Genomic DNA, 13,687 nt, shown 5'->3' with positions numbered 1-13,687 from the left:
TGAACTGAAGCTAATATCTTGTCTTTGTGTCTGTGGTCGTGACATTTTAATTGCTTTATCTCCATTCCCTCACATTTCATGACTTTAATTTGAATCAGCTAATTTTTTCTCACAATTGACAAAAGTTACTCTAAAAGATCTCTAGAATCGATTCTGATTTTAGAATGTAGCTAGAATCATATAGTTGGAGGTTGGTGCACTGAATTCTCATAGGATAGTTTAATATATAAGTGAAAACAATATTCAAATTAGTGATCTAGAAATATTGTGATATATTTAGAGTGAAAGCACAAAAGAAAGCAAAGGCTAGCTAGTTCAACAGGAAGGAATATATAGAGTCTGGGTAGGACCAAGAGTCTAAAACATAGTTATTAGGCTTTACAACCAAGTAATGTTATCACTCTCACATTCTCAACAATAAACAATAACCGACAAATATATCAACTCATCATCATAGAGTTGCAGTGAATAAATACACAATAAGAGGCCTAGTATAGCCCTTACATCACTATGCATGTTACCAACTTATTTAGCTCTAAAAGACACTTAAAAAATATTTTGAAACCTAAATTCCTACTAATTCTTAAACAAATACATGCTCATAATCTAGAAAAGAATAAAACTCAGGAACACAGTAGTAGACCTTCAATAATCTAGCTCCAAGAGTCCAAGTAAGTCTACATAGCCAGTCCAGAATATATTTAGACATTTCAACACCGTAGACATTTAAATATTGTAACACTCTTCAAACATCCAATTTTTTACTCTCTCTCTTTCTCTGTCGTCTTCATTACTCACATTGGATATCTGTTTTATATCTGCACTATGTAATATCTACCAAATATTTTCTTCAGAATAGTGTATATATAATATCACCATGCCATCAGAATATCAGACCATGCCTCAAACCCTAAGAGGGTAATACTTCAAATTCTTAATTCACAAATTATTTCCACCTCCTCCTCCTCCATCACTAATATCCTCTGAGGAGGTATCATTCCATGGAAGAGAATAAGGGAAAGAATAAGTAGAAGGAGCTTGCCGATAAAACCCACTTCCCTCATTACCAATTCTTGCACCAAACTGAACCGAACTCATTGGTGGAGGCACAGAAAGTGATGCAGCTGGAGGAATGACATCAGGTAAGGAAAAACGTAGCAGATCAGCATTAGCAGCATCAAGCTCCTTCTGGAGCCTCTGAACTTGTCTCTGGAGGAAAGAGATGGCTCCTACACAGCCATAAACTGGGTCCCTCACTCGCGCTTCGGCTTCATAGGCAAGGGAGTTCACTGCATCCTCCCTCTGGTGAGGGAGGAGTTCATTGAGGAGCTTTGTCACATTGCTGGCACCGAAAATCTTGTGGACGTTGGCGAATTTTTGAGGCTCTTCGGGTGGGAAGTATGGAGCGAAGATGCATCCGGGCATGCATTTCCTCCTCAAGAACTTGCAGGCCGCACAAGGAGTGTTGTAAGAGCTGGATGATGACATTTTTCCCTGCATTTCAAAGATTGGCTTAAAATCAATTAGCAATTAGGTTTTATGTTGTTAGTGACTTTACTTGTTTGAAAACGCTTCTGTAATTAATTCTGAAAGCAGAATAAATTCTGGGAAATTTTTCAATGTTTAGAACTGATTCTCATGAAAGAGAAGTTGATTCAAACATGTTCATCAGTGACTCTATACCCCTTAATTAACAAACTTCACATCCATAAGTAAAGTAGATTTTAGATTCAAATCAATTATCAAAGAAACTGAATGGTCTGGAAATTAGATCTGGTGCTAGTTCAATTGCACCTCTTTTTCTTCTATCCTTCCTTTGTTTGAAATGATTGTGAACCACAGCTACTAGAATGGGGCTACTTGAACCTTTATTATATGTTGTTGCAGAAAATATCAGTTATACAACTAATCAGAAAAATCTTTAAAAGGAGTTAGAGTTGGAATAATATTAGTCCAATTTTATATCCATCCCTCCTAAATCTATAATATATGAATACCTTTATCTTATTATTTCCTTTTCTCCAAAATTATATATATATATATATATATATATATATATATATATTCATTTTATCTTCTTTAGTACACAACCTTGAGGAGAAACATTTGTAATTACTAACAACTAATCACTAACATTTGCCTATAAAAAAAAAACTATCCTCTTTATCTTTCTTAATTTATGAAAGAAAAATCAGTAAAGAATTTTGATTATCAAGCTATCTGCAAAGTGTTGATCTGAGTTTCTTATGTTAAATTGTTGATTTGTTTACTTCCTCGACTTTGAGGGAGAAAACATGGATAAACTAGCATAAAGAAGAACACCTTATCTTCAGCCGCATGATCTAGTAGTAAACCATGATTTCCTTCTGAAATTAAATTACTTGAGCCAGGGATCTGGCTGATTATAGTTCATGGCTATGAAAAAGAAAAATATGGAAAAGCCCTAAAATAGGATAGTTTTTGTCTATCAACCTTTACTATATATGAAAGACACATAAACAGAGAAAAGAACTATTTATGCATAAAGAAAAGGAGAAAAGAATGAACCTCAGCAAAACAATTTTACCTGTTTGTGATGTATAGGTTTCTTTGATCAAATGAACTAAAAGAGAAGTACCTTTTTTTCCTTGTAGGAGTTCCTTGAGAAGCTGCTCTTTTAGAAAAAAAGTAGCCTAGCTAAGCCAACAAGAGGTATAAGCTAGCCTCAGATTTGTTACAGAAAGAGCACTTTTATAGGGGAAACCCTAATTGGAAGAGAGGCAAACAGAGAGAGGTGGTGGTGTTGTGAAATGAGGAGGGGGATGAAAGGTGATAATGAAGTAGTGAAAAAAGGTGATAGTAGAGGGGGGGGGGGGGGAAGACAAAACAACATTGAGTGGATGAAGAAGGAGTGGATGCAAAAGACAAAGGTAATAAATGGAGGTAGACTGACTAGAAAGAAAGAATTATGACTATGACCTTGTATCTAATAATGATATCAGGAATGTGGAGATGTCTTCCATTCTCAGTCCCTTCTCTAACTCATGCACTGAAACAAAACTGCAACTTAACGTTTTTGGGAAATCTAACACTTGTCAAGGCTATTCACCAAATGGGCCTTAAATGGAATTTGCAAATTAAAGGAATAAGAAGGGTAAATAAATATGATAATAAAAAGACAACATGAGCCCCAAAGAGCATTGGGTATGAAATATTTATATTTAATGCATTGCATCCCACATTTAAGTTTGCGGTGGATCCCCATTGAAAGTTTGGAACAAATTCAAATTGCAAAGTTTTTTTTTAAGACCGTCTAAAATCATCACAAATTATCAGTGTTGATATGTCAGCTAAATTGTGCGGTACATTTAACTAAATAATTTTGTAATTAATGTATCTCCTCTCCTTCTCCTTTACAAATAGGAATGATTCTCCAATTCTTCTATAAATGTAAATAAATACTAACACTTTGATATTAGCACTTCAATATAAAAAATGAATGAAACATTTCTTAGTCACATTACACTCACCTTATATCAAAACATACGTACACTTCTTACCAATTGGGACCCTTAATTACCTCCCTCTTCTCTTATATACATTTTAAAGAGTCAATTGGGTACAGTGTACTTGAAATATCACCATATATATATATATATAGAATGACTCAATTTACTCCAAGCTAAGAGTAACTCTAAAGACTTACTCCTCATCCTCACCCTTCATTATATATTTACTCCTCATCCTCACCCTTCATTATATATATATATATATATATATATATATATATATATATATATATATATGCTGATTCTGCAAACACAATAACAACAGCATCATTATTTTTTAGTATAGGACGGATAATGATCAACTAATACATAAAGGATGCAACAATCTCTGCTCCTGGTACCAAATTTATATCGTACGTATAAAGTATAAACACACGCACATGACTTTGTTGCCCATTTCTGTCTTAGTATCCCTAAGGTAACAATGTTCCCAATCAATTCTTCAATTCTTTTCATCTAAAATCTTAATTTACACCAACTTTCCAATTGCGATTGAAATAACAAATAACCCAAAGACCCTTGAACACGAATAAAAAGGGAGAGAAATTCATGAAAAAGAAGAACAATTCATATATAAAAGCATAAAGTATCAACTTTTTTTTAAAACGGAAAGCATATATCAATGGAACTTGAGAAGGAAACTTTCTCAAGAGAAACAAATACAGAGTCATGTTATAAAATCTCATATGGGTTACAGTCTATCATCACATCCTAACTTACGCTAAATGATTAGCTACGATGTTAGTTTCTCCGGAAATATGAAAAACTCCAATACAATCGACCTCCCCCAACATCATATCTAACCAATTTAAATCGTTCAACACCTCCCGCGACCTATTATCCTCGCAACCCATCCACCCAATCTCTAAGGAAGGGTCACTTTCTATCACAACATAAAATAGAGAAAATTGCTTGCAAAATAAGAGAGCACTAAGAATGGCCTTCACCTTGATACATGTGCCCCCACCTCACAAATCACCATCGACAAGAACCCAAGGATGTCCTCATTTGAGTTTCTCAACACACCATCGATCCCACCAGCACTTGGGGAGCCTCTAGCAAAGCTACATGGCCGTGTAGAGAGATTTTGGGGCCTAAGGCGAAAATGTTGAAGTGATGAAAAAAAATCCTTTTTTTGAGAATAAATAACGAGTGAAAAGCAAACTTTTATATATATATATATATATATATATATATATATATATATATATGTGTGTGTATGTCATTAAAAACCTAAATGTTATGAGTAACACAATTTAATTTTTTTAGTTTTGGAAATGTATAAACAACAACTATTTTATTTATTAATTTTTTGGAAAATGTAAATTTGCGAATACAAATTAAAACAATACTACTAATAACTACTAAATTTGCACATCCCATCCCACGTTGCACTTTTAAGTTCTCGCATTACATTGTTCATGTTACGATTAATGTTACATAATTTTCATTGTTTTATTACTCTCTCAAGTCTCAATAATATATCTTATAATATCGTATATACATACTAAATATTTTTGGGGCCTTATATGTTCTAGGGGGCCTTAGGCAATTGCCTACTTTGCCCAGCCCCCTACACGGCCCTGCAAAGCTATCGACGTTGAATTTAAGTACACCGGGGGAAGAGGATATCAACACATCTCACTCTTACCAAAGGACCTCTTACCCAAATATGCTCAAAATGCGATGTAAACTTAAAAGTGGAGTATGGACACTCCTTCCAACAAACTTTAATCCACCACTAATTCTCATGATATGTAGGCCCCCAAGTATCAACAAAATAGAACTCTTTATACTAGTAAACCACTTTATTCTAAGCTAACCAAATCGACCAAGTCACTAAATATGGAATCAACTTCTAGAATATGGTATTATTTAGTGCGCAATGAAGGTCATCCATAATTAACTCAATAAAGGATGCCTATATGCACCAAGACAGCCCCTCCCTACCCACGATATCGCACCAATTCCTCAACGAATTTGTTGCAGATTAATATTATCGCACCAATTCCTTTTGCTGACAGGTTCTCTTGTTTTTCAATCCTACCTAATGTGAGGTGTTTTCTGGGGTATCCTAATGATGGTTGTAAGCTATGGTGGAAAAGGGCAGATGATTGTTTTGACTTCGGGCTGAAGGAAATAACTATGGACAAGGATGTCATGGAAGAAGCAAGTTACGCCTAGACTTTAGATAGTGTGGTTGATATATACCTTGAACACACTGTTGAAGTTTCAGTTGAAGCACCTACTGTGTTGGCTGATGAAGGAGTTGAGGTTAGGGTGGAAGATGAGGAAAGGGAGGAACAAGTGACACAATTGAAAGACAAAGAGCATAAATGGAGGAAAGGGAGGAACAAGTGACACAAATGAAGGTAAGGGAAGAAGTCGATAAGGGCAAAGGAGTTCAGATTGATGGGAGTAATAGTTATGGTAGTGACGTGGATGATAGTGAAATATCATTCTCAAGTGATAGTGAGTCTTTTGATGACAGTGAGGACGAGAGGTGCATGCACAATTTTGGGCATGAACATTGTCAAAGCCCCACACATTATGAAATACACATTGATAAACATATATATAGCACACCATCAAGCACATGAGTTACTTGGGGAACAACTTGGAATGCAAGGAAACTAGGAAAGGAAGTAGTTGAGGGGGATGCTTTAAGACAATACACAATGTTAAGATCTTATGATGTTGAGCTGATGAGGGAAAATCCTCAAAATACAACTTCTATAGTGCTTAAATGGATTCCACCTACTATTGAGCCCAGATTTGGACCATTCTATACGTGCTTGGAGGATTGTAAGTCAGCATTCAAGCTTTCCTGCAGACCAAATATAGTGGTATCCTTCTTATTGTTGTAGTCAAGGACCCAAATGACCAGTACTTTCCACTGGCATTTGCAGTAATTGAGGCTGAATGCAAGGAATCTTGGAAGTGGTTCTTAACAAAGATGTTGTGGGACATTGGTGACAAACGATGGCTGCATACGAAGAAATTTACATTCTGTTTTATTTCCGATTGCTACATACTTACATAGTTCACCACTTGTCAAGGGTTGTTTCAAGTCTTTGATGAGGAGTTTCCTGGAGTTGAACATCGTTTCTACGTGAAGCATTTGTATAGATTCTTCAAGAAGAAGTTTGGTGGTGGAAGTGAGATTAGAGATTTGATCATTCATGCATCCAAGGCAACATACAAAGAGTTGTGGGAACAAAATATGCAACCGATCAAGTACATGAATGAAGATGCATATAAATAGCTGCTGACTATCCCCACAATTCATTGGTGTAAGCATGCATATACTACCCACTATATACAATTTAGCTGAGGCAATCAATAGTACAATCTTAGTGTCTAGGGACAAACCTATCATGACCATGTTTAAATGGATTAAGAAATACTTCATGACTAGATTTGCTACTTTAAGAGAAAAAAGCGAAATATGGAACAGTGATGTGATGCCCAAACCTTGGAAGAGACTGGATAAGGAGGTTAAGCACAATAGAAATTGGATATCCTGGTGGGTTGGTCAAGGGATGTATGAGGTTGAACATACTACCTTTGGAGACAGATTTATAGTTGATATTCAGAAACAAACTTGTTCATGTAATTTGTCGGAATTAGTTGGAATCCCTTATATGCATGTTGTAGCATGCATCTGCCATGCTGGTCATGAGCCTGAGGGTTATGTGCACAAGTATTACCTAAGGGAATCATATGACCTCTTATCACTACAACAAAAAACGTTTTCAGCGGCAATACATATTGCTTTTGGCGGCAATAAAAATGGCCGCTAAAATGTTTACCGGCACATGCGTTTTTGCGGGGGTCGCTTAAGGCTTTGCCGACAAATAATCCGCCCGCAGGTAAAGACCTCCCGAATGGCCGGGAAAAATAATCACCTTGCAGCGGCCATTGTTTGCGGCGTTTCCTATTGCTGCTAAAACATACTTTTTAGAATGAACAATTGTCGTGTTGTTTAAAACGTTTTGTCGGTGCTAAACCGCCAAAATGGCTTTCATAGCTGCCAGAAAACATAAAAGTTCCACTTGCACCAATGCCCATTACCTGGCAGCATATGCAAGAATAAGTTCCACTAAAACTAAAATGAAAATGCAATTTCTGACAATAAAAGCATTAGAATCTAATATCTCACATAATATTTTTCATTAAAAGTACACTATTTTTCAAGAATCCACTGAAACAAAAGTGAACATGACATTTTTTACAATAGAAGCATTAGATATAACCTATGTCAAATCTTTAGTTGAACTAAAACTTTTACAATAAGTAACAGAACAGTATAAATAAATATCAGGTTCCTAGGAGACTGGAAAACATAAGACTTGGTGAAAGCTGAGGCTGACATTAAAAGAGCTCTTATTCTTGATCCAAATAACAGGTACCTACCGTTCATGTCATTTTCAAACTAAATTACCTAACTGCTGCTCTTGACAACAAAGAACCAGAGCTGAAACAATGAAATGCAAATAGATAAAGAGAGTACTAACAACCAATGACGAAGAGTGATATATGGCGGAAAGAGGCTTGCCAGGGTGAATCATGCTCCTCCTTTGGCCGGTGGAGAATCAAAGAAATGGTATTTCAGTAACAACCTGCAATTGAAAATGTAATGACATAAGGTAACAAGGTGATGGCATCATAACAAGCAACATATAGTACAAGAAGACATTATAGTTTTCTGAAGTGAATCAATCCTCTAACCTATTTAAAGAGACAAACAGGAAATAAATTCAGATGAACATATAATAAAATTGCAAACCTAATCTGTGTATGAAAATTCATCAAAAAAAGCCAGATGTATCACTAAACATGACAAGCCATCAGATGGAAATATAATAAGTGAACCATGGAAAAGTTAAATCTAGCAGACACTCAAACCTGTTCGCATCTTTCCTCAATCACTTACAAGCAAAACAAAACAAAACAATAGATGATAATCACAAATACAAATGTATAATCTAATTATAGCAAACTCTTCGACCAAGATTTCTAGTTCAGAGGTAATGAACATAGAGATGATAGACATAAGAGCATTACAGACTTCAATGATCAATTCATCAACTTATTCAAGAGTTTCTTATGGTGCAAAGTATATCACCTTACCATCAGAGAACAATTTATACACAAACATGTCATCACCATTTCACACAAAATAAATTTATCGAAAAATCACCACAGGCTCCAGATTAAGAAAAACTTAATTGCGTTGTGAAAGGAATGCATCTAACCTTTGAATTGTGTCCTCAATTAGTTTGACAGGCTCTTTAAAGTAAGGACTTTGACCAAAGCTTTAGCACGGTTAAGCTCAATCTGAATAGATTGCAAGAGAGAAAAAACAAAATGGTTAGAAACTCAGGGAGAGTGAATGATACCTATAGAGAGATTGCAAGGTTGATCGGACGAAGGAAACTGGTTATTCTACTCTACACTAAAACAATTTGTATCTTAGAAAAACAAAATGAATACAATTCAATGATAACCCATTGAAGTACAAAAATCAATTTTCTTAAATTAGAAGTACTACACTCTGCAATTGAAGTGCACAAATCAAATGGAGAGGGAAAATTGCTTTTCACTTTACAAGGATCACCTATGATCAGTGAAAAAGATGTTTCACTTAAAATCTATATAGTAGGATAGCAGACTAGCCGACCCCAAAACACTATAGTAGGATAGCAGTTAGATGGCTGCTATACAAAATATTAATAGGCACAGAATTATTTAGCACACATTTAAATGCTCAAAAACAGATAATTGCACAAAACCAAATACAACCAGGGATATGGGATGGAAATAGAACTATGAGCAGGAAACTAGTTGAAACTAAGATAATAATGAATGAAAACATGTGAAAAAAAACTAGCTCACCAACAAGGTAAACTTGACACTTCATTTTCCATGTGCTAAGAAACCATGAATCTTGTATTATCCTTCCTCACGATATCAGGTTGTTCATGTTCACCAAGTAAAAATAATCAATATGATTAAAAAATTCAGATAATAAATGTAAAAAGTCCATTAGAAAGGATAGCTAATACTTGAACCAGAAATAGTTACATTAATCATCATTCATGAGTAGTGAGGTAGGTACATGATTGGGCAGAGATAAGTAATTTAATCTTTCCTATAGTACTCACAAGTGCTTTCATGGAACCAGCCTTCTTGTGATGTTGAGATCCTGGACATTTTTCACAATAGACAAACTAATCGTAGAAATTCATTACCCTCAATGTCAAGTTCATCTTTGGTCAACGCATAAGCCGACGCTAGGTTCAACACCACATGCTCTTAAAGAAGAACCAATATGCAGAACCGCATCATAAACTTCCTAATATGTGAAAACATATGGTCCTAACTATATACCAAGAATAAAAAGCAATTTCCTTGTCTTCTTGACATGCACACACAATAAAATGAATTTCCATAACATACCTTTCCATAAATAATTTAACGCCATCCAAACATATGGTTCTGGAACACTTTTTGACAGCCACACTGCAATTATGAAAGAATACAATGGACTGAGTTGAAATTTTATAACTAGTAGATAATTGAATGCATCAACATAAAGTTGTTTTGAAAACTTATTTGGACACTTAATTAGATATTTGGTTAAATATAGAAAAATAACTGATGAACGGCTTGTTAGCCTTTTTCTAATTTTTTTAATTAGCTTGATTACTTAAGGTTTCCATGAATATTACCTTCCACATTCCTCCATTACTTCAGGTTTTCTCTGATCTAGATAAGTATGGCGATAACTATGAACCTCTAAAACACTCAAACATCATAATGAGTCTTAAAAAATGCAAAGGAAGAAATAATCACAATTTCATATTCTAACTACAAAATACTAACTTCACTTTTCAATTTCATAAGAGATTTGCATCTATGAATCCGTTTAGAAAAAGCACAAATCACATGGATATTGGGTTACAAATTACAATCATATATGAAAAACCATATGGAGTTCAACTGCTACATAAGAAATTGAATATAATCAGGAACCAATCCACAAATACAAAATCAGAAGAAACAATCGATCTGGAATCTAATTGAAAGTAAAATTGAATATAATACAATCGAGGTAACCTAAAATCAATTGCTAAAATTGAATCTAATCAGAAATTGAAATGGAAAGCTACTAAGAATTTAACAATCAAAATCAATTGATAACCAAAACCACTCAGTAGAATTGAATCTCAAAGCAACAATCGATTTCATGATTACAGGGATTAGCAAAAATCATGTGAACCTTACCTTCCAAATTCCAATGCGAGAAAGCTGAATGAAGGTAGAGAGCCTCATGGGGGAAGAGTGAGCAAGACGAAAATCTAGGGCGAGAACTGAGTCCAAAACGAGAAGAAATGGTTTCAGAGGAAAAAAAAGTTCGCACGATCTCGCCTGAGTGAGTCTTTTGACTGTAATCTCTAAATGCCGGTACAGAAGAAATTATTACGAACATTCTCTACTTAACCGAATTTTATTAATTTAGTGATTAGGTTAGCGACAATAAGGTCATTGCCGCTATATAATTGTCGCTGAAAGCAATTTTTGTTGTAGTGTATATGGGAATTTCATCTCTCCAATAAATGGTGAGAGCAAATGGCCAAAACAGAGTCAGGGAACAATGCTACCTCATGTGGGGCCCTGGAAAACCTAAAAACATTGAGGGGGAACCTGGTGAAGAAGCAGAACCAACCATAATAGGCAAATGGGGATCATCCTAAACTTGTTGTATGTGCAATAAGAAAGGGCATAGCCAAAGAAGTCTCCATTTGCCTAAACCACCACCACCTACCCTTGAGGCCACCGCTTAGGAGAATCCTCCATAGATTGAGAATCTTTCACAGGTAAAGATTGTTTAACAATTAGATTAAAGAAACTCTATGGTTCTTAAAGATTTCAGGTGTGATTAAAACTATCCTCATCTCCATGAATTTGACAAGTGTTTGGATTTTCCACTACAGAAACTGGATGTGCAAGTGGATCTGCGTCTACTACTCCACCTCCAGCAGGTAATTCACAGCCTTCATACCCAACTTCCAGAACCAGATCTGGTGCTCAACCACCACCAATTGCGACTTCACAGCCTGCAGTTGCATCCAGAACCATATTTGCAGTTGCTGCTCCACTTTCAGCTTCACAACCTTCAGTTGCTGCTACCACTAAGATGACTATTGTCCCAACCTCAAAGCCTGCACTCCCAGCTTCACAATCTTCAGTTGCTGCTACCACCAGGAGGACTATTGTCCTAACCTCAGCCTGCAGTCCCAGCTTCTCAACCTTCAATTGCTGCTACCACCAGGAGGACTATTGTCCTAGCTTCACAACCTCATTTCCAGTTTCAAAGCCTTCCATTGTTGCTACCACTAGAAGGACTATTGCCAAAGCTTCCCGACCTGCAGTCCCAACTTCAAAGCCTGCAGTTGCAACCACAAGAAGGTCTGCAACCCAATCTTCACAGTCTGTAGCTGGACCTGTCTAAGAGGCAAGAAACAGATGTTGATACAATGAGGTAGACCATTGAGTTGTGAATACTAGTCAACATGGTGCAAGTGGATCTTCTACAGGAGGGAATCAAGCACATGAGAAGAAAAAGCTTATGACAAGTGCAAAATAGAAATAAAGGAATCTTGACTTCACATGGTTAGTGCAAAACAAAGAGAAACAAGTGGACCTGACTTTTTTTGTAATAGCTTTTAGTGGGGAATAGCTTTTAATCAATTAGTGTGGGGGACCATCACTAAGTTAATGTAATGACATGGGTACTATATTTACTATTGTTTTATGATTCTGCAATGATATTGGTACTTTCAATTTGATTCTTCTTGGTTTGTGGTTCATGTTTTGTCTTGTGGTATTTGATGTGCTATATTGATGTGGTTCTTTTCAATTGTTCAAGTATTGTTAAGTCATTCCTTTATATCAATCATATAACTCCCACAAAAAAGTGACAAAAACATATTTCAATTGATGTTAGCAACAACCACATATGATTCAATTACTTCACAAAGGCAAAATGCATTCATTACAGAGGTAAGAATTGAAAACAGTTCAACAGCAAATACATTACATTGCATTGCATTTGCATTCATTACAGACCTAACAATACACTCCATGCCTAGAAGTACTTTTCTAAAGCTACACCCCAACTTAATACAAAAACTATCCACATCATATTGATCTTCAATCTTTCATTTTTAAGTTTCATCTTCAACTTGGTAATCTTCTTATCCTTCATCTCATCCATGTCTTCCCTCACCTTGGCAAGCTCCTCCTACATTATTCCATCCATGTCTTTCCTCAACTTGGCAATCTTCTTGTCCATCATGTTATTCATGTCTTCCATCAACTTGACTCCTTCAATCAAGTTCGAAGATTCTTCAAGACCATCTTCAACACAACCTATGTCCCACTCAAAGAAACCACATGTGCCCTTCTCCTAAACACATATGATTCAATCATTAGAAGGGAAATGCGAAATCATACTAAATAGTTTCACAACAGACATACCTTCCAATTAAGACACCTCCAAAAGAGTTTTCATGGGTTTTTCTCGCTATTGGATTTGTACAAAATAGCCTCCTTCCCACAGCCACAAGTTTTTGATGTAAATGGAGTGCACGACGAGGAGGAACGAATAGTGAACCTAGACTTCATGGGTGAAACGCGATTATGGGAGTTCATCATCTCCAAATCGCACATGTTCGGGTCTGCACTTTGCGTTTCGAGTCCTCTTCTTCCTCTCGCCTCTGCACTTCGCGCTTACTTCTGCCTCGCGTCTCGCCTCTCCATACCGTGTTTCGGGTATTCTTCTTCTTCCTTCTCCTCTCCTCTGTTGTTCGAGAGATCTTCTTCTTCCTCCTTCCCTTTTCTCTGCAATTAGGGATTATGGTTCCAATTTCCCCTCTCATTAATCACTTTTTATCTGATTTCACAAATAAAAATAAAAGTAATTAATTATTATCTGAGATGGATAAATAAGAAAGCCACTTGAAAATGTTGAATGAGCTAAATTCGTGCTAGATCATGATTAAACACACTTTGAATTCAATTTGATTAAAAAATTTGAGGGATGACATTTCAAAGAAAAAATTTCCAGATAC

At 35.8% G+C, this 13,687-nt stretch overlaps 1 protein-coding gene across 1 annotated transcript; it reads right to left on the bottom strand.

Annotated features, from left to right (window-relative positions):
• Window positions 1–328: 328 nt before the first annotated feature.
• Window positions 329–3,051, bottom strand: LOC130713489 (protein LATERAL ORGAN BOUNDARIES-like). Its single transcript, XM_057563252.1, has 2 exons — window positions 2,567–3,051; window positions 329–1,494 (listed from the first exon to the last, which is right to left on the bottom strand). Exon 2 carries the CDS (start codon window positions 1,486–1,488, stop codon window positions 940–942), a length of 549 nt encoding a protein of 182 aa, XP_057419235.1. The 5' UTR covers window positions 1,489–1,494; window positions 2,567–3,051; the 3' UTR covers window positions 329–939.
• Between the last annotated feature and the right edge of the window lie 10,636 nt (window positions 3,052–13,687).

Source organism: Lotus japonicus, chromosome 4 (assembly GCF_012489685.1).
Source record: "Lotus japonicus ecotype B-129 chromosome 4, LjGifu_v1.2".
Taxonomy (NCBI): Eukaryota; Viridiplantae; Streptophyta; class Magnoliopsida; order Fabales; family Fabaceae; genus Lotus; species Lotus japonicus.
Note: the sequence above shows the minus strand (reverse complement) of the source record. Positions and strands in the feature narration are given on the sequence as shown.

Excerpts from the sequence above, each read along its gene's own strand:
- LOC130713489 (XM_057563252.1), bottom strand. The coding sequence starts at position 1,488 with ATGTCATCATCCAGCTCTTACAACACTCCTTGTGCGGCCTGCAAGTTC.